Consider the following 21,061-nt stretch of genomic DNA (forward strand, 5'->3'; position numbering starts at 1 on the left):
AGAAATGCTGTTCAATCCCTTGACTTCAGGGGCGGAGAAGTAGCTGTTTTACATGCGAAGCGCCTCTCATTAGTCTGGTCACTGGGTTGCAGGCCTCGTCATTCCTTTTCTGACGTTTTCTCACCTGGTCTTGCTCGAGTGACGGGCGTCGGTAGAATTCTGAGTTTGAACAGCGCTCACTCGTGAAGCACACGGCCCTCAGTGACGCCTGCGTGCTAGATCTCACACACACCTCATGCGTTCCCCACAAGGCGCGACTGTGTGTGATATGAGTTGGGGGTGTTGCCACGTGCCATGAGGGGGGACATTGGCCCCTGGGTCAGTCGGTAGCCCATTGAGGTGTTCCTCGTGACTCTCTTCAGAGGTGCAGAGGACCAACACCTCACGTGACAGTATTTCCAGTCCGTGCACAGTGGTGTCGGGTGGTGCTGTGAAAACAGGCAGGGCTCGCGCCCCGGCGTCGGAGGCACTGCCCTCCGTGCCGGCTCTGACGGTCACCAGTGCTCCAGGGCCCAGAAGGATGGCACCTCACTACTGCCATCCCGAGACCGCTGGTCGGTGAACAGATTGGGTGGCCCCCTGGGAGTTGCCCGTGACAAGGACGGAGCTCCAGCAGGGCGCATTGCCCAGCATCTAGAAGTGCGTGTGACTGCCGTCAGTGAGGACGTGCGTCGCTTCTCAAAAGCTCACTAAGAATTCCTTTTTTCTCTTTGTGTTTAGGAATATGATGAGCCAATCTTGAAACACCTGCAGGATATTAAAGTCAAATTTTCTGAGCCTGGACAGCCGATGGTGAGTACTGGTTGTTTGAGCTCCTATTGGCGTGGTGGGGCGGGAGGGGTGATTCAGAGGGCTTGGAGTCCAGGCAAGACATCCACACCCGCCACACTCGTGTGCTGGGCGACCTGAGCGAGACCCTCTCCGAGGAGTAGAAGAGCTCTCACACGGCCTTCCTGAGCCCTGTCCACCTGGCAGATGACTCAGGCCACAAGCCGTGTGGTGGAAGGTGCACGCATCAGACACAGGGCTGGACTCCTCGGCCCCGCGTGGTGTCCATGAGGCCGTGCTCTGATTTCTGAGCTTGTGCATTTTCTGTGTCAGATGGGGTGATACCGTCCTTTTCCCGAGTGTCTCCCAGGTTTACAAGGACCTGATATGTGTAAAATAGATTTGAGAGGGTGATAGATAGGAACTCAGATGTCAGCAGCGCTTTAAAGAAATCCAGGATTCTAATGAAAGAAACTTCTAAAAAGTCCCTGCAGATAGAAAAGACTGAAAAATGCTTCTCTGATCTTGGCTTCGTCGCAAAATCCATATTTTCCAAAACATTGGCTGTAGTGTGTCATTTTAGTGCTAGTCAGGGTCAGGGTGGGGGACCTGCCTGCCAGTTAGTGAGAGACACTAGACCTCAGCCGGTTCCCCGCTTTTCTCTGAAGGGATCTCGGGGTGGTGCGCACCATCCTGCCTGAGCCGGGTCTTTGCAGGAGCACTGTTCGTGACCTGTTAGTCTGGCTGTGGCTAACTGGTTCCATTCCAGTGCTACAGCACTTCCAACGACACATGACTGACTGGCTGGCTGGTGGCTCTCAGTTTCAGGTCTTGGAGACACATCCCCTGAGAGGCTGTGGGTTAGGGTCTCGGTGGGGACCTAGCATCAGCCTCTTTCTCACCTTCAGCAGCGGTCCCGGATAGCGAGTGAGGGCCAGTGGAAATGGCGTTTCCCTCTTCCTCATTCTGCTTGCTGGGGGCTGGGCAGGGGAGCACACCTGTGTCTCTTCCTTCCATTTGTTTGCTCCACTCTTGGAAGTGACATTCACCTGTCTCTCTGCAGGTCGGGGTCAGGGCACGAGCCAAAGGGATGCTTGCTCACAGGCTGAGAGGCCACTCCGGTAGCCGAGGGAAACCTCGTCTTTCCTGCAGTACCCCAGTTACCCCAGTGCCTCCCTCTAGGCCTTTCCCAGGAAGCCTCACCTGTGCAGAGGTCTTGCCATGGCGCCCCCTGGCGGCAGCCTGTGGCGGTGGGACCTCGTGGGCTATGAGTTGTGTGAATCTCTTTGCCGGAGTATGTGATGCTCTAAGACTCCGAGTTTTTTCTCACGCTACTTTCTCACCTGTGATTCATCTGAATTCGGTGAACTGATTCTTCCTTTTCAGATTACTTCCCTCTTTTCTTCTTTTGCTCCTACTGGACACCCGTTGGATGATTCCCTGGGTCCATTTTCTTTCTTTCCCAGCCTGTCTGTTGGATGTTTGCTTCTGCCTCGTCCGGAGCCTCACAAGAAGCTTAGAGCCCTAGCTGTGGGGGACCATAAGCCATCTCCGTTTTCTGCCTTGTCGCTTCCCCCGCTGTGAAGGTCACGTGCTTACTATAGGAGATTAGGAAATACTGGGTGGTTTAAAAAACACTAGAGAAATCTCTAGTTCTAGAAGTAACTATGACACAATTTCCCCATAGTCTTGTCGTTTTAAAAATTACTCTGAAACATCTGAGACATTAAAGCTATGAAGGAAAACAACCACCTGGCTTCAGACAGAAACACAGGCAGCGCATTGGCCCCGCCCCATGATCACACCTTCCCTCCTGTCCAGGGTCGCACATGGACATGTTACCCGTGGGCTGGAGACCCTCTGGCCTTCTCGGCATGGGTGCTGGCAGAGGCAAACCCGACTGGGCTTTGCTGGGCAGGAGAGAGATCTGCTTTTGCACTTACTTCTGAGTGGGGCTGGCTGTGGGGCTGCCAGAGTGGGGGTGGGGGTGGGGGGGAATGAGAGGACCTCCTCCTCAGGCCCTTGCTTGCTGCTCCGTCAACACTTTAATTCATCCCCGGCTGTGCTGGGGTCAGTCTTGACCAGACAGAGATCCAGGGGAAGAAAAAAATAGGAAAACATGAGGAAAAGCAACAGCATACTTGGTTCAGAGAAATGGTAGGGGAAGGAAATGGAGAGAGGAAGAGGAGGATGAACACCTGTGTGAACAAAAGAAGGCGTGACGAAGGACCAGGTGTAACAATGCCATCTGTTAGTCCAGCCCCGCCCCCTAGGTTGCCCATCCACGCTTGTGGTCACGGACTTGAACAGTCCTGGGGTAACAGCAGTCTCTCCACTGACTCACGACCTTGAACAGTTCTGGGGTAACAGTCTCTCCACTGACGGCCTCCTCGCCCTCCGTCTTCATTTTGGTTTTTACGGCCCCGGGGCTGGAGCAGAGTGAAGGGAGATTCCATGCCCAGGGGCTGCCTTCCTTTCCTTGCTGAACTTGGACTTGCCAGGCCAGTGACTTGGGTCTGATGAACATCCTTCCTCTCCAGTCCACACTCCTCTTGGAAAGGTTGGTGGTCCCTCCTGGCCAGGTCTCGCTGCCGTCCCTTCTAGAACCTGGGTGGTTCCCTGACCCTCTGATCACCTGTGTCTGTCTGCTAAGCTTCTACTTCCTCCCTCCGTCATGGCCTTCCTCTTCCTCCTCGCTTCTTTGGAGAGTATTTCTCCCCCATGTTTTATAGAAGTGGCTTGTTTTTAGTCTTTTTAACTTATTTTTTTCCCAGTTGATGGCTGTACCATTATAATAAAAGTGGAAATAGCTGACGTTTGACAAGCACTGCCCGCAAACCTGGTCCTGTTCTGAGCGCTTTTGTAGATAACTCAGGTCAGCTTGGGGGCAGAGGGGGGTCGTCATTTCCATTTAGCAGATGAGGGAATGAAAGCACAGAGATGGAGAGTAACTTCCCCAAGTCACACAGCACTCACAGGCAGAGGTGGGGTCTGAACCCAGAGTCGGCCTTCGTAGACTATCTCTGGTTCACTTAACTGAGGTTCTTTTTTTCCCTTTATGAACTTCAGCCGAGGTGATATCTGCACACGTTAACGCATCCATCCAGGTATCTTCCTCAAGTAGGGCAGACTTTTCAAAATACTGTCATTGAGTCAGAGAATGTCTTTTATTAAACTCTTTTGATATTCCCAAATTGACCTTCACAAAGCTATTTCCAGTCTAGGAATGTTCTTGGTCTCCCAAAACACTCGCCAGTACTATATTTTTATTCTTAGTACATTTTGCCCCAAAAGGGGGCTTCCCATTTTATTTTTCAGTTATTTCATTACTCGTGAATGTAACTATCTTTCCTGTTGGCCATTCGATTTTATTTGTGACTGCTACTTTGTACGCACCCTTTGTCCATTCTCCCTGTTACGTTTGTGTCTCCTCGGATTGTGGAGTGCTTCGTGAATGAGAGGTGAACTTGTCCTTGGTGTGGCTTAAGGAGGCCCTGTCAATGCTTCCTGCCCCCTCCCACCTCCCGTGGGGTCTTGCCACGTTCCCTGCAGGCAGAGAGAGCGGTGTGCTGCTTGCATCCGAGAGAGACGGGAGGCAGCTGGGCTGCTGGGCTGCTGGGCTGCTGATGCCCAGTTTCTCCTTGCAGATCCCGCCCCCATTCCGTGAACCAAAACAGCAGCAGATTCCCCCAGCCTGTCATTTGCGTTCTAACTTGGTGCCGGTGTCTTTTGCAGTGAAGGAGTTTTGTCGCGCAGCCATACTCGTTCTTGCTCAGGGCGGGGCTGGTTCCCCTTGGCGCCGTGTGGCTCACAGTCTGTCAGTGGGTGTGTGTGGAGTCTCCGTGTGCTCACCCTGACTTTTCGTTTTCAGTCTTTCGTATTAGAGTTCCACTTCGAACCCAATGACTACTTCACCAACTCAGTCCTGACAAAAACGTACAAGATGAAGTCAGAGCCAGATAAAGCCGACCCCTTTTCCTTTGAAGGTCCTGAAATAGTTGACTGTGACGGGTAAGGAAATGCCATTTCAACTTCTTTTTCTGAAACAAAACCAGGAGATGATTTTAGAACTCTACGAGTAAGATGGAAATTAGGAATAAAGCAGAAAGTCTTTAATCTGCTTAAAAGCCCAGGAGACAGAGATTGAAATAATCTTTCTGTTGGGGTGGGGACGTGAATGCTGGTGCTAGGAAACGCACCGTGTGGCTACGTGGGCCAGGTTTGGGACAGTGGCCCGGTTCCCTCATTTCAGTGGGCGGTTGGGTTCTCTAGGCACCGTCAGTGCAGCTGTGGTCACTGCCCTCAGCAGAGGCGTTTGCCGACCGACTGAGTCAGGCTGGCCGTGTTGGCCAGTCGCCTGCTTGGGAATCGGGACGGTGTAGTTGTCCTTTGACTCATGGTCGAGCGCTTCAGCAGCCCAGTCTGCAGGTCGCCAGAGAGTGAAAGTGGTTTGAGTTCATTGCTCTTGGTTTGAAATGACTTGGGAGACTGTTTTATCCTTGAGTTAAAAATTATTTTTATTCACTGGAACCAAGTACACCAAGTACTTGTCCTTATGAATCTCCCCATGTGACTAATTCAGAACTTTTTAAAATCCTGCTGGACTCACATGGCTCGAATAACCTAGAAAGCACCGTCTCACAGACTGGCCATCGTGTGAGAAGTAGGCCTGGCTTCCAGGCCCGTTCTAGAGCAGCTGCTTTTCAGATGCTGCCAGGGGTTACCTGTGGGTCCAGGGTGCTTCAGAGAGCTAAAAAATTAAAAAGCACGCCGTGCTCAACAACCCCCGCCCAACGACCGCTCGGACCGCCTGGAAGCAGCGTGTGTTGCACTGGTCATCAGTATTTGCAGTGGTCACCTGTTTCCTTTCTCCACCTTGTGCCCATCACTTAGTTGCCTTGAGCATTCAAGGGTGTGAGTGAGTCACTTCACGTGCGCTCTGTACAGGGGCAGCAGGTGACAGGCTTCTGAGGCTCCTTTGCCAGCCCTGATCGGGGTGAGTCCCAGAAAACACATGGCAGAATCCTTGCCAAATGTCTCGGAGAAATAATGCCATCGCGGGTGCAGGAGCCTAACGCTGGAGCCCATGCCTCCCTCCTAGGGTGGTGGCAGGCCAGGCCCTTTCTCTTTCACTGACCTCCAGGCGCACCTCGTGGCTGCGTGTGTCGTGCGTGCTTGCAGGCGGGTTTTATGAAATCGTCCAGGTTAGCTATAGAGCTGTGGTTTACTTACTGTGTGCATTTGGTACGGTTTTTCTCGTGGGGCGTGTATCCGTGACCGCTCTCTTGGCCCTGTAGGTGCACTATCGACTGGAAGAAAGGAAAAAACGTCACGGTCAAAACGATCAAGAAAAAGCAGAAACATAAGGGACGCGGCACTGTCAGAACAATTATCAAACAAGTTCCTAACGATTCGTTTTTCAACTTTTTCAATCCGTTGAAAGGTGAGTGCGGTGGGCTGTGGCTATCCATCATGTATAGGTATCCCCGCTTTCCAAAAGCCCGTTACACCACCTCGCTTTTACGAAAGACCTACATGGTACCTGTTTTTGCTAACTGAAAGCAACCTGAGGTTTGTGGTATTTTGCGGGGGGGTTGGGGGGAGGCAAAGGTGAAAATAGTGTTCAGTACTTATTTTGCCCAAGCTGTTCCAGAGGTAGCAGCACCCAGTGGCCCGAGCGGCCCTGCCGAGCTCCCTCCCAGGACCACAGTGACACCTTGGCGGTCCACCCCGCGGCTCTGACTGGGCCTGCGGGCATCTGACCTTGTGTGTCCCTTAGCAGGGCACCCTGAGTTGTTGGGAGAGCCTGAGGGGCAGCGCAGAGTTGGGCGTCCTTACCCGTTTCAGTCGTGGTGAACGAAATAAAGCCACCATGCACGTCCACCGTTCAGGCTGTTTACATGCAGAGAGGACGTAGTTGCCAAAGGTTCTGCCTACAGCGAAGTGGTCTCCGGTCAGCACCCAGTAGGGGTGGCACAGAAAGCCTGTCGTGGTACGCAGAGCACGATGTATACTACATGCCTGTTTTTCTCATCTTTTAGTGTTATTTTAAGTGTTACTTGGTATGATTTGGTAAGTTGTTGTCTGGTTCTGGGAACACTCAGAGTTTTTCCATCCGGATCGATGGTCATCGCCTCTTCGCGGTCCACCCTTTGATTGCCACGGGTTTCAGAGGGACGCGCTCCCTTCGAGTAACGGGAGAACCTGCGCTTACGTAAATGATTTCCCCTCAAAAGGTCTAGTCCTAGGCCTCTGGCGAGCTCGGCCATTGACGGGTCGGTGGCTGTGCCAGGTGCTCCCGGGGGTGTGGGGGTGTCAGAAGTGGGGTTCTCGTAGCAGGAAGGGAAGCCGAGGCAGGCCCCTGGGCTCCATTCTGAGAAAGCTGGAGCGAAGTCCTGTGCCCATCCGTTCCACGCCTTGGTGTCTGTGTCCCTTTGCCGTCTACTGGGCTGTAGACTTCGCTCTCAGGCCCCTGTCGCTGGCTGGTTACACGTGCACAGCTTGGATCCACCTGCCCTCCCTCCCTCCCTCCCTCCCTCCCTCCCTCCCTCATTCGTGTGGTTTTGTTTTTTTGCGTGAGTCGACGGAGCACAGGGGGTTTGAGAATTAACATATTGTGACAAATAAGTAGTTGGATTTCCACTTTTGAGAGATTTAGGGCAGAATTATAGCTTGGCAGCTTCGATTTTGTTTTGTCGTGTTTTGTTTTCCCGTAAGTCATAAAATAATAAAATAAAGATGGAACCTTTGAGCTAGGAGAGGGCTGAGCAGCTGGTTTTGAGAGTCGGCTGCTTGGGAGTCTCGGGCTGATTTTGTAACTTGGGAGAGCGTGAGGGCCGGATCAGTCGGCAGTGTCAGGGCACGGGTGTGAGGAAGGACGTTTGCTATTTGTGTCCCCTGACCAATACCACGTTGAGGCAAAGGACTGCTGGCCTTGCCGCAGGCGCGGTGAGCGGCTGGCCCGACCGCCGCACCCCAAGTCCGAGCCTTTGGTTCTTGACTTGGTCTCTGAGCCAGCGCCCTCGTTTATCAAGCTGCCCCTCACCGTTGGTCGGTTCATTTTTTATCGTAGTGGCTATTTTCTACGATTTGTCTTTGAGCTTAGACAATGCATGCGTGTGTTGGTGTGTTGGATGAGAGCAGCCACGCATTTAGTCCTTCGGCTTCCTGTCTGGGAAGATCTTTTTTTTTTAAAGTGATCAATCATCGTTTTAAGTGGTAAGCTCTATAAAAACGAACAGAGCGCGACAGTGGGGACAGTGAAGGAAAACATCCACATCGATGGAATGTGTTTTGAAGTAAAGGCACATTCGCGGGCTAGTCCGGCGCCCCCTTTGTCCTTAGCCTACAAAGCAGATCCCCAAATCAAGTGACAGCGGTCCTTGTGCTGACCCCTGACCCCCAGATCAGGGTCCCCAAACAGCCTGCAGGATGCTTACATGCCAGGACCTGGTGACCACTGCCTCTTGGGGGGGTGTTTCCAGCCCCAGCACTTGGCCCTCCGCAGCGAACAGCATTGCCACCTCGCTGTGCCAGCTGTGGGGAAAGAGCCAGCCAACCAGAGACTCGGAGGAAGATTGACAGGCGGGGCGAGACCAGCAAAGTTGACATCCACCTTCTGATGGAAGTCGGGGCTGTGAACGGAGATAGGAGTCCTGTGATCATTCGAGTGTCTCTGAGCTTCGCCGAGCGTGGATTTAAGGCCTTGTCTTTGCTCTCATGCCCAGTTGCGTGGCGGACTCTAGTTCGCCAAAGCCCTGTGTGCTCATGTGTGTGCTGAGACCAGACCTCAGCGTCACGTCCAGCGCAGAGCTGAGGTGCTCGGTGGGCGAGCTTCAATGAGTGACGTCCTGCCCACAAGGACGTTCCTCGTTTTGCGGGAAGAGTGTCTCGGCACCGCGCTCTCCCCTCCCTCCCGGACAGACCAGGACACAGTTTTTGCCTCGCTGAGATGCAGAGCTTCAGTAACACTCAGCACTCGGAGCTTAAAGATTGTCCCCCTTCTCCACAAGTCGTCATGTCTGGTTTGGCAGGACACTTGTTAAATCTCTACTTAACACAGATGCACTCAGTGGCCACAGTCTGGGCCACCTGACATAGCTGTTAATACTTTAAACTTGTGTCAATGATTTTCTGAAAGCTGGCATTCTCCAGCCAGGCCCGTGAGCAGGCTCGGGTACCAGCCCACGACACGGGAGTGCAGTGGTGCTGGCGCCCACCAGGGGGCAGCTCGAGCTGTGGGTGCTCCATTGTATTTGTCAGTGGAGCTGTCTGTGTGGGCTTTGAGCGGTTTTGGTTGTCAGTGTAACGCGGATATGTTTTGTCTTTTTTCCTAGCATCTGGAGATGGAGAATCACTGGTAAGACTTGAGCCCTTATCAACAGTCCCTCGTGTCGATGTTCCAGTCTGCATTTCCTAAGCGCTCACCTGCTTGCTTTTTATTCCTATTCCTTGAAAACCTGGGGTGAACTTGTGTCACTGCTCTGTGGGGTGGGACAAAAGCTTGTCACACATGCGGGCTTTAGGGCACCCCTGCCCCCCGCCAGTTCACGGGGGAGGGGGGATCTTGTAAAGCCACTTAAGCTTGTAAATGGCTTTCACCTAGCAGAGCTGGCATTGGGGGCTTTAAGTCAAGTCACCAAAGTGTGGGCAGGGTGTGGGGCAGAGACGGCGTGTTTGTTCATCCCCGTGAAATGAGCTGACACGCAGGTTTTCCTCTCAGGATGAAGATTCCGAGTTCACTTTAGCCTCCGACTTCGAGATTGGACACTTCTTTCGTGAGCGGATAGTCCCACGGGCTGTGCTGTACTTCACGGGGGAGGCCATAGAGGATGATGACAACGTAGGTGCCTTGGGAGCTGCTGGTGCTGCCTCTGGTGGGCAGGGAGGGTCTGAGCGGTGGCTTGGGAACGCCCCAGGCCTGCATTTGTGTCCGTCACCAACCTGACATACGGTGCGTGGTGCTGTGGTGTTTGGGGTCAGTAGACTGGGAAGAGGAGAGGTCACAGGAGCAGGAGAAGCAGGTGTCTGAGGCGGCCCGTGTTAGCGCTGCCCCCCAACGCATTTCAGGGGGTCCGCTATAGACCCTGGGGGTCGCTGTGTTCCGCCTAAGGCCTGTGAACTTGACGCCCGCCACACACAAGGGAATCTCATCAACAGAGGCCTGGGCGTGCCGACCCAAAAGAAGCAGAGCCCATTGCCCCACAGAGCTGGGACCGTGGCCCCTGAGCACAGCCACCAACTGTCCCATGACTGTCATCTAGGCAGTCTGCCTTGTAACCAAGCCTTGGGTTGCCACGGGTCTTCTTGATTTGTGGAGACGAAGTTTTATTTTGTAGCACGTGCTGGAAGTGTGTGTGAGATGATACTTGTTCTCTTGCTCTTACGTCTCCTGGATGCTTCCAGGTTTCCTTCCTTGGAGAGTCTGTTGGGGCGTGGGGCAGGGCGGCAGGAGCTGGCGGGTTTGGGCTGCCTCGCACCCCGAGGCGGGGGCTTCTGCCAGCACTTCTTCCTGTGCCTGAGGCTGGACTGGGCGAGTGTGTGCTGGCCACGTGGTCGGGGACCGGATGACGTCTGAGACGCAGTTGGTCCATCCTGAGCCGGGAGGGTTGGGGCTCGGGGTGCCCGAGCACGCAAGCAGCTGCTAAGACTTCAGTCTTATGAAATGCTGGTTACACGGAGCATTCTGCACCAGCGCTGGCCAGTGGAACCTTCTGTGAGAATGGAACTGTCCTCTGCTCTGGCCAGTGAGGTAGGACTGAGCGACACTTGAAGATCAAAATGAGGCTGTTGTCACCAAGGAACTGCATGTTTAGTTTCATTAAAGGGAGCCAGAGAAGATGGCGCAGCTGCGCATGCCAGAGCTCGTCCCTAGACGCCGGCCGCGTGCTTGCGGCCATGCACCCATCGGGGTGGAAACTTGGACGTGCCGCCTGCACACGCTCCTGTCCTCACACACGCGTGGGGACCACGGCTGAGTGAGTCGCGTGCTCTCCCGTGCCGCCTTTGTCGGCTTCGCTCTCCGCAGCTCCCGGTGTGTACAGCCGCCGAGAAGCCGGGCTCAGAGCCGGCCGCCAGACCGCGCGTGGTCCTCAACCTTCCACTCCGCAGCCGTGTCGCCTCTTAGTGTTTAGTGCCTCGCCGGTAAAGTGGGGTCCTGGGGATGAGTCCTAGAGCGGTGCCCCGCAGAGCGATTGCTCGGTAAGTGTGGTGTGAGGTCGGGCTTGGTGCCAGGGCACCCGAGTTCTGGCGTGGCTCAGACTGTCCGGGTCATCTTGCTCGTCCCCTGAGCCGTGCACTCCACACCGGAACCACAGCCGCCCCCGGTGTGAGGCATGCTAAGCCTGGTGTTGGTGAGAAAAAGCCTAAGAAACCGTCACATACATCGTGTTGTGCAGCCGTCAGTGATGAAGGTGGTCTCGTTGGGTCTGATTTTGATCCCAGTCTGACGTTCGGCACTTGAATGGGAGCTGACCAGTGACATCTTGGGACGTGGGAGAGGTTCGCTCACGACCAGCCAGCTCCAGTGTTGGAGGTCTCTCCCTGTGCGCATCAGTGCTAACTTACTTAAAGCGCAGGCGTCAGGGTTTTAGTGCGTTTCTAGGGAGATCCCTTGCACGTGATGCAGGTGGTACCGGAATTCCTGGACGTACCGAACTACGCTCGCAGCGCACGCCCTCGCGGCCGGCCCCTCTGCTCCCTCCCCACCTGTAGTCCTTGCTTCGCCGGGTGTTCAGGCGCCTGCATCCTGTCCACGGCAGGGCTTGTGAGCAGTGGCCCCGCAGTGGCGGTGCCCGGAGATGCCCGGCGGCAGATCGCCCCACAGCTTGGCCCGGGGCAGCAGCTGCCCTCTGCCCAGCGTCCCTGCCGCGTTCCTGCTGTCCTGAGGCCTGACCGGTGGGGGCACTTGACAGGGACGGTGTCTGGGTAAGGTTGCCGTCATGCTTGAGAAACCTGAGCACGTGTTTTCCTTTTCAGTTTGAAGAAGGCGAAGAAGGGGAAGAGGAGGTAAGACAGCCCGCACGCGGCCGCGGCGTTTCCCTGAGCGGCGGGAGGCCGTCTGCGCAGGCGGGCGGGGTTGTGAAAGCGGGCGCCCTGTCGCCAGCCCTCGGCGCCGCCGCCTTGAGGCCTGCAGCTCCAGTGAGAGCCAGGGAGAGAGCACGTGCCATGGTGTCCAGCGTTTGGCCCTGCAGTTGGCTTATGAAAACGCATCGTAGAAAATAATCGTTTAACAAACCAAATCTACTTTCAGCGATATGTTTATTTCAGGCTTGTCGGAAAGGGCAAACACACACCCAGAAATAACTTTGTGTTTAAAGGAAGTGATTTAATCAGTTGTGGATAGTAATGATTTGTTTCTAAGTCCAAGTATTGTTTTAGTTGGTCGCCAGTGGATCCATAAGAATTTAAATCTCGCTCACTCTTTTTGATACAGGACTTAGAAGGTGACGAGGAGGGAGAAGAGGAGGACGACACCGATGTCAACCCCAAGGTCAGTTTTTCAGGGCTCCCCAAACCTGTGTCTGCCACGCTGTTGAGCTTCTAAAACATGTTCCCCACTTTGAATCAAGTGGTACTATGAATATGCGTTTGTTATTCTCTAGTTAGAAAACAAAATTTATCAGAAGAATGCTTGAGTGAGGAACTGTATTTAGACACTTTACGTATGATTTGAGTATTAAGTATAAATGTTCCGTAAAATGCTTTTCCAGTTTTCTCAAGCTATCTTATTTACGTGATCTCGTTCAGTGAGCAACTTTATTTTCCAGATCTTTTAATTCTTCTAAGGTCATGATGTGACCAGTGACACAAACTTTTGTGTTTTTGTTTTTGGAAAGGATACAGAGAAGGGACTTTGGGGTGGGGGTGTTGTCGGTGTTAATGAATAGAATACTGGAATTTGCAGTTATTCTTGGGCTGAGGATACTCAGAATGTACGTCTACGTATCTCATAATTTGAAATGAACTAGGATCACTTAGGAATACTAGGTGCTGTAAGCTTTACAAAAAATAAATAATAATCAAAAATAAATAAATAGGAACCTTTGCTTTGAACCGATAAAAATGAGTGGGCAACCCCATTAATTTTACTTGTTGGTTTGGAGTTTCACTCATGGTCCTAGGTGAGCTTAAACCACGGACTGCCGTCTGACACATTGTCCGAGTGCTCTCTGCTTTCCTGCAGCCCTAAGGCTATGGCGAGGGTCTCCTCTTGTTTGCCAGCACAAACTGTGTGACTCACCTGCCTCTTAGAATTAGGTGCATCATGGGCTGTCGGAATACTAACATTGCCTGGCATTTTATAATATGTATCTCTGCTTAACTGGAGTGTGTGCGTGTGTGTGCGTGTGTGTGTTTTCCCCATTTTTGCTTAAAGTGCGGTGTGCACTGAGCTGTCATGGTGACCTGCTTCTGTAGTTGGTTTGTCAGTACCACAGGTTTCTGTAGACGCGTGCCCGCAGTAGTTCCTTCTGGGGGAGGCGGGGGGGGGGGGATGTAAAACTTTTTTAAATATGCCACATAAATGCACCCTGGGAATAAGCTCACGGAAAGGTCCGTCTTTTTCGAGGTGGCCTGTCCGTCCCGGGGTAACTGTGTGGAAAGCACAGCCGCACTCGGCTCTGTGCGTGATGGCGCTCAGGGCCCAAGAGGGGGACGCGAGACCTGGGGCCCGGCCTCGCTGGGTCACACTTGGAGGGCTGGGGAGGTCGCAGGTGTCCATTAGTTGGAACCGGGCGGTAATGCCACCTTACACTACCGTGCCTGAGCCCCTGGTGTGGAGCTGGCTGTCGCCCTGCCCTTAGGTGCTGACACGCACTTCACCGTCCGGGTTCCTTAGCAAAGACTGGGGTGCCGCGCCCCCTTCGGGCCCCGGTGCGCTGGCTCTGCGCCCCTTGTCTCACTCCGTTCCTGTGTCGTTTCCTTCTGTTGTCCGGTCCGTGCCCTTTCCTCGCCACATCTGTCTCGCGTCTTTTCTGGAAGAGCACGCTCCCCCAGTGATCGCAGATGGCGTGGCAGAGAGGAGGGGGCCGTCAGTTCGAACCTTTCACGGGGTCTCCGAGTCGTTTCCTTAGTTGGGAGTAGGTGAAAAATGACTAAAAATGAGTAGGTCATTGGTGTGAAGTGCGAGGACCCGAATCTCGCCCTCTGGGGTCACGATGCGCTGCTGCTCCTTTGTGCGCACCTCTTTAAAGGGCTTTGCTGCGTGAGCGCACACGCACACGCACACGCACACGCACAGGCGAGCAAGGGGCAGAGCCGGGCGCTGGTTGCCGTCTCCAGGTCGGTATTTCGCAGCCCTTTCGTATTATGAGAAACGGGGCTTTTTCCTCCTGTATGATTTTGTGCCTTTCATTTTGCTTTATGCTGACGGTTGCTTTCAATTTTTTCCCCGTTTAGGTGTAATTTTTGTCTGTTACCCATTCATGCGTTGCTAGGTAAGGTGGAACTCCATTCGCTCCCTACTTCCCAGTGTCTGATCTGTGCTTCGTAACGACGCCTGGTCGTGGCTGTGGGTGAAGCGGAAGCTGCGGCCGCGGGGCTCTGTGGAGCGCGGTCTCGTGCGGGGGTCTGTTGGGCGACTTTCAAAGCCGACCCGCAGGAACGACGTTCGGCTCTGCTCGCCAAGCCCCACGTTTCTCGCTGACTAAACAGCGAAGGCGTGACTGGTGTGGCATTTTTCTTGGCAACGGGACTGCCTTCCAGGAAGAGAACAGATCTAGAGGGCCCTGGGAGGTCGGCAGCCCGCAGGGTGACACATGTAAACCAGAGGACAAGCAGCGCTCGGAGGCCATGGCGCACGGCCTGCCACTGCCATCCCCGTCACCGTGGCAGTTGGGGTCGGCCCGCTGTGATTTTTCTTGCCACGTGCCTGGCAGTGGTAAAACTGGGGCGACGTGCAGAGCAGTAGGTGATAGAGGGCGCCCACTGCTTGGGTGCCAGGAGCCGCCGTCCGTTTGGAGTGCACGTCAGGAAGTGCTGTCTGACGTTGCTGGCGAGTTCCATCCGAATGGGAAGAGAACCAGTGTAGATTTCAGTGGCACTGGCAAGCCCCAGGAGCCCCCTGTGCCCCACCGCGTGGGTCATCGCAGCTCTGTCTGCTCCAGTCATAAGGGCCCTCTCTCGTGGGACACTCACTTTGGCACCGTGTAGGGCACGGTGGGGGAAGGGAGGAAGGTGGGAGCAAGAGAATCCACGAGAAACGTGGGCAGTGACGTCCGCGTCTAGGAAGTAGCAGGGGCTCCACGTGTTGGCTAATGGGCGACCAGTGCATAAAAATGCCCCTGAGAACTCGACCTTCCCGTCTCAGAGTGGCATGCTGGTCCTGGTGCTCCTTCAGTGCAGCCGCCCTCGAGAGTGTCTGCATCACCTTCCTGTCTCCCTCGTGCGGGCTGGCTGGCTTAGAAAACTGGCCGGGGGGCGGAGGCGGGCGGACTTGGGCTGAAGGGAACATCCCGGGCAGGTGCGATGAACGGACAACCTTGACCTTCTGTGCTTTACAGGGTCGGGCTGATCATTTCCCTGCATATTTAAGTTCTTGCTGCCCACACGTCTGAAGACATGTCACCAACGCCCCGCTCCTCCCCCATCCCGCCAGTTACGTCAGGCAGCCATGAGCAGGTCAGCCTCCACCTGTGGGAGGGGAGGAGGACGGCAGCGTCACAGGCACCGCCACCGCCACCGCCTGCAGAGTTGGGCTCCTGCAGGGTCGATGTCATCAGCCTCTCTAAGGGGTTCGGGCTTTTCCGGTGGAGGGAGCCATTCCTCCGGTGGGCCTCTGGATAGGGGCGGCTCTGCGCCCCTCAGAGGCTGTGGTGGTTGAGCGTGTGCTTGGTGACTTGTCTTCACCCCTTTTCAGGGCAGTTGTCATTAGAACCCGTGGCCTCTGACAGGCACAGTTTGGGCTCTTAGTTTGTATCTTGGAAACAGCACCTCCTCCCCCTTGGTCGTCGGTAGCATCGAGCGACTGAACTGTCAGTAAACTTTGTGACCTGAAACAGGATTCTCAGGGTACAGTCTGGTCCTGTATCACAGGCTGGAAACCACTGGTGTCCCGACACCCCTTCTCCTGGTCTTCTGGAGAGGACCGACGCCTCCAGCAGTCTTTATCCCCCAGTGAGGATTTTGTTTTCAGACAAGGAAATGACGCTGTCCTGGCCAACGCTGTATGACACGCTGCGGGCAGCACAGCGTAAGTTGCACGCTGTCGCACAGCATTACGTGCGTGTACAAGGACATAGCGTGGAGTCCCTCCCGTCCGTCCTCTTCACCTATCCCAGCCCCCATGCGTCACCCCCACAGACGCACCCCCTGAACTGTGCCTCCTCTGATCCCCTCTCTGTGTGTGAACACAGGAAGCACAACGTCGCTTCCTTGTCCCCAGCGCTGGCCCCCCGCCCACCATCGCAGCGCCGATGCCGCAGCCGCTCACCTTCCCCAGCGGGTCTGAAACTGGCATCCAACTCCTTGGGCCGCTAGTTGGCCACCTCCACACCTACCCTCGAAAGGACGGCATTTGATTTTGAACTTTTTCGGCTAGGATTTCTTGTCAGGCACGTCTTGTGTCGCTGCCCAGGTCCTTTGGCAGTGTGGCTGAGGAGCTTATGACTGGCAGGTGCCGGGGCAGGGCGCCCCTCCCCAGGTTGGCCTGCCATTGGCTCTGGGCAGTGCTGGGCAGACACCCAAGGCCAGCCCGGAAGGTCCTGGCTTGTCCTTGTATTCTTGCCATCACAGTTAACAAACAAAAATCTTGGGCCAGGGTCCAAGGCTGTCATTTTCTCTTCTTGCGCCCTTTACCCGCGACTTCCCGAAGAATGAGCCGGCGCCGCAGCTCGTGCCGTGGACGGGGTGTCGTCCTGTTATTCCGGATGCTCCTTCAGAAACCCAAAGAGCAGGGCGCAGGTTTTTCTTAGACTGCGCAGACGTGCCAGATTATGTTCCGAGAGTGACGTGTGTGAGAAATCACAGTGACTGGTTAGTCCGCTTATTTGCTCCGACACGCAGGGAAATTGTCATCGTTGCTCGGGCCGCCGTCGGCCTCACACAGCGTGCATCGGGTGCTGAGCGTGGTCGCAGTGGCGTGAGGTCACATTGAAGCGTACCTGCTCCTGGGAGGGTTGGGGCTTGTCTGTGGAGCTTAGCGGTGGCCTCTGGGCCGTGGCTGTGCTGGCGCCGCTCTTCGGCCCCTGGGGAAGAGGCAGGAGTCTCCCTGTCTCCGGTGCGGAGCTCTCTGAGAGTGGCGTGGGGCACATGGAGCGTGACCGGAGCGTGCCCCTGTCTCACGGGGGCATCGCTGCGGGTCCCCCAGGGCTCAGAGGCGCCTTCTAGCTTCGGCACGTGGTCTCCCGCCAGTTCAGTTAGTCCCCGCGAGCCTCCTGCTGAATCCGCATGGGAGGGTCTCACGAGATGACCCTAAACAGAAGGGGCGGCCCTCCTGTGACGCTGCCGGGCAGGCAGCTCGTTTCTCGTTACTGTTCTGAGCGTGTTCGCGGTGACCGCTCTTTCGGTCAGCGCGAGCGTGGTGAGCCTGGGTGGTCCGCGGCGGCCGAGATGCCAGCTTCTCCACCAGCCCTGCCCTCTCTCGTTGACAGAAGGAGCCCAGCCAGCCGTCCGAGTGCAAGCAGCAGTGAGACGCCAGCGCCGCCCGCAGACGCGTCAGGACTCGGCCCGGCCGCGGCAGCCTCGCACCCCCGCTGACAGTGCTTCCAGCAACTCGTTTTCAAGTGCATGATTTTCACGTTAACTTTTCCTTTTACCTTATGATTTCGCTTAACCTGTACAGTGGCAACTTAAATGCGTTTCAGAAATAGGTTTAATTCCGGCACCCTCCACGGCCTCGGATGCAGCTCAGTGGACTTCGCAGGCTCTGCTTTTGGGAGCGCCCCAGAGGCCACACCAGGGTGGGGGTGAAAGGTCACTGGTCGCCCAGGGCGGGGGCATCTAGACGCAGTCACCTCACTGCTGCCATCGGACTGATTCTTCTTTCCTTTGAAGAAACCCACGCGCTTCGTTCCCCGCCGGCCGGGCTTCAGCCTCTGCCGTCCCCGCGAGCCGCGCGGCGCGGTCCCGTCTTCAGCGTCCTCTCGTTTCCTGTCCTCGGGGTGGGGGTGGGGTGTGGCTCACGGCGCAGCGGCGCGAGCTCGTGTGGTTGGTTCATCCTCGTATTTATTTGTTCTTTCGTGCTGTGAGGGCTTGGGCCGCGTGCCGTCCCTTGTCCTTAGTGTTTCTGAAACCATGTTTGTGGCTGGAGACCTGATGACGTGGCCACACGGAGGGGGTGGCATCTTTTCTGGGAGCGAGGCCTGCACGGGAGGAACAGCAGTCCTGCCGCTCGCTGCTGCCCCGGGGGCTGGTGTCCGGGCCACGCGGACCACCTCGGCTTCGGGCGGGCGGGGGGCAGAGCCCGGTGCGCCCGTCGTCCGTGGCGAGGGCGCGGGCAGGGGGCACAGCTCCTGTTCTGTGTCAGTGCCGCGTCTCGCTTGCTCGTAGCTCCCGTTCCTCAGCCCCACGTACACCTTGTCTTAAAAGCCCTGGGTTCAGAGCAGCCTGTTGTTAGCGGGAATGTGGGGTTTTCGAGTGTGACCACGGTCCCTGGCCGCTGTGGGTGCCGGGTCCACACTGTGACCGGGCCTGGAGAGTGCTCAGCCTTACTTATGACACATTTGTAACTGAATACGGTGTTTTCAATTTGTACAGAATAGTTAGAATATTCTATTAAAGTTGTGAAACTTGAGTCCAGAGCCATGCGTGGTCTTTATTGTGGGAGATCGTGGTGGGAGGAGCGGGTGGGCACCACTGTCCGCCCCGTCCCTCCTGGCCTGTCTCTGAGGAGCCCTACGCTGGACATGTCCGGCATTTCTGTCTTCCGGTGTTCTGCTTTGTTCCTGAGGCTTTTAAGCCAGTTTTTAGGAAGAGGCTGCACGTAGCCTGCCCTCTAGGCCCACATCACTGTGTCAGGGTGAGTTTGGGGCCCCCGGGCAAGCCCTCGGCCACCTCAGGAAGGAGTGTGCTCCTGCCCCAGAGGGCCGGTCCTCAGGGTTGTGGGCCTTTTAAACCCAGAAGGTTCCCAGAGAGAAAGGCCTGTTTCTCCTGGCTTCTCGCAGGTGCTTCTCTGCTGGCTCCTCCCGGAAGTACCCGCTGCACGAGCGCTTGCTTGGGACCTCGTGCAACCTGCCCTCCAGGGCCGCCCCCCGAGTGGGAGCGGGCTCCTGGGAAGGGCGAGGCACACCCCAAACAACAGCAGAGCCTCAACATCCTCTGTTTCCAGAGAGCGCAGGCAAGCTGTGTGTCCCTCTAGCCCCGCCAGGCCGCTGAGGCCGAGAAGAAGCGGGGACTGATGTGCCTGCGGGCGCCCCTGTGGTTGACGCTGGTGAAAAGCCCCCTCCAAGGGGCAGGCTGCAGAAAGGGGCCCGTCCACATAGCGCCCCTGGACCTGGACCATCAGGGGTGCTGTTCATCCCCGTTGACCTTGACTCCTGGCATTCAGAATGAGCCTCTATAAGATAAGTGAGAGGTCAGGAAAGAGTACACAAAATGACGTCTTGGGAGCAGCCGGTGCGAGGGCTCCTTGGAGAACAGTCTTTGGGAGAAGCCTGCTGCCGGCTGGCTGCTCCTCCTGCTCCCAGCCTTGTCACCAGTGGGTGGCAGATCTATGTTCACTAACAGCACCAGCACCTCTCAGGTGCATGCAGGCTGCTGGGCCTCGCTGAGTCAGCGAGAGGCTCTTCGGCCCTCGGCTTGGCAGTGACAAGGTCCACAGCTAGGTGTCATGAGGGCCCCTCCTCCAGCAGTGTAGGGCTTCAGAAAAGTGGGCTCCCATCCCCTGTGGCGGGAGTCCACACCCTGTGTGTGTACAGTGCACCGCAGCCGTTGGACATGGCCAGGGGACGTGGTGAGTCACTTCCTACTCTCAGTGGACTTTGTAGCTGCCAGAACCAGGGTACCCGTGTGCTGCTGGGAACGTCCCGTGGGCTGTGTGATGGACAGGAGCTCATCCATCCTTCCCACTGCTCTGGAAAGTCACAGCGCCCAGGTTTCCCCAGACGGACCAGCCAGGAGGCAGCAGGGAAGGTGGCACTTGGAGCAGATCTGGCTGGTCACTGTCTTGGCCCAGCCCCAGCTGGCTAGGTATGGAGCCCAGAATGCATCCACCACAGTGCCGGTCTGGCTGTTCCTTTGCCTCTGTCCCCACTGATTCCCTGTCATAAGCTGGGGTCAATGGCCAGGCTTCACCAGCCCAGCCCCAGCCCGGATTTGGAGTCCCCCGCCAGGCCCAGACGTCACAGTGTTCCTTCCCAGGGCCCCAGGCGGGCGTCATCCCTGCAGATCTACCGCCCTCTCCCTCTCCATCCTTAGAGCGACTCCCCAGGCCCCTCCTCGTTCCATGAGAGGCCGTGAGGCTTGTGCTGGTGTCTCTCCTTAGGGCCTGGGTCTCACCTGTCATGGGGCTGGGCCCACAGACTCACTCTAAGCCAGATGACTGGCTCTGACCCAACTGTCATTTCCGAGCCCCTCCCCGGGCAGGGGCTCCCCAGGTGGCTGGGATGCTTCTGCCAGTTGCCAGCAGCTAAAGGTGGGGTGATAGCAGTGCTGGGCCCCCCACAGCAGAGTCGTCCTCAGCGGCAGGAACCCTACAACACAGGGATCTCAAAAGCATGACAGTGAAGCTGGACCCGGGGCCGGGCAGGTGACCCATCTCTGTGACTTCTGGACCCTGCACTGCACAGTGCCTGCCTGGGGGGCGGGACACTGGGAGAAGGAAGTGGCCACACAGTTGTGTCTGCGGCAGGGCAGGCAGGCACACGGGCCGTGTATGTGAATTAGACGTCGATGGACCCGATTTTTCAAAAGCCCCCAAATTGGGGTGATTCCACTTAAAATTCTGGTTTTCTCCTTGAGGAGTCAGAAGTTGTGGCCACCCCAGTGGCGGGGTCCTCTGTTTACACCTGTGGGAGGTCCACGCGCTCCCCTCTGCAGGGCCTGCCCATCCTGGTGGCCGGTCTGCCGTGTTGGCTTGTGGCCCCATCCGGTGGGCCAAGCGGAGGCCCGGCCTACCCCCTCCCGCTGCCCAGCAATCCTTCTCGGGGCCCACGGGCTCCCCACAAAGCCAGGACCCCTCCCTCAAGGACCAGGTTGTCGGCCAAGCAGAATCAGCCCAATGGCTCCCAGAGCAAGCTGGCCTGGGAGGGTGGAGCCTTTGGCCTCAGCTGGGCCTGTCTTGGTGATGTTGCTGGCCTCTGACCTACCCTGATGGGTCCCTCTGCTCAGAGAGTGTGCGTGTGTCCCATCTCCACCT

At 56.1% G+C, this 21,061-nt stretch overlaps 1 protein-coding gene and 1 non-coding gene across 2 annotated transcripts in view; both read left to right on the plus strand.

Moving 5' to 3' along the window:
• Window positions 1-18,499, plus strand: part of NAP1L4 (nucleosome assembly protein 1 like 4) — a 40,741-nt gene extending 22,242 nt beyond the window's left edge. Inside the window, exons 7-14 of the mRNA XM_023537360.1 lie at window positions 721-792; window positions 4,640-4,779; window positions 6,066-6,211; window positions 9,105-9,127; window positions 9,491-9,610; window positions 11,746-11,775; window positions 12,203-12,259; window positions 17,358-18,499. Of these exons, the coding sequence (XP_023393128.1) occupies window positions 721-792; window positions 4,640-4,779; window positions 6,066-6,211; window positions 9,105-9,127; window positions 9,491-9,610; window positions 11,746-11,775; window positions 12,203-12,259; window positions 17,358-17,396 (627 nt within the window). The 3' untranslated portion in view covers window positions 17,397-18,499. The remainder of the gene's footprint in view (window positions 1-720; window positions 793-4,639; window positions 4,780-6,065; window positions 6,212-9,104; window positions 9,128-9,490; window positions 9,611-11,745; window positions 11,776-12,202; window positions 12,260-17,357) is intronic.
• LOC111746427 lies at window positions 1,485-1,611 on the plus strand. The gene has a single exon (XR_002783096.1). It is a non-coding gene; the product is annotated as a small nucleolar RNA SNORA54 (small nucleolar RNA).
• Window positions 18,500-21,061: the final 2,562 nt, after the last annotated feature.

Source organism: Pteropus vampyrus, unplaced genomic scaffold (genome assembly GCF_000151845.1).
Source record: "Pteropus vampyrus isolate Shadow unplaced genomic scaffold, Pvam_2.0 Scaffold187, whole genome shotgun sequence".
In the NCBI taxonomy this organism is placed as follows: domain Eukaryota; kingdom Metazoa; phylum Chordata; class Mammalia; order Chiroptera; family Pteropodidae; genus Pteropus; species Pteropus vampyrus.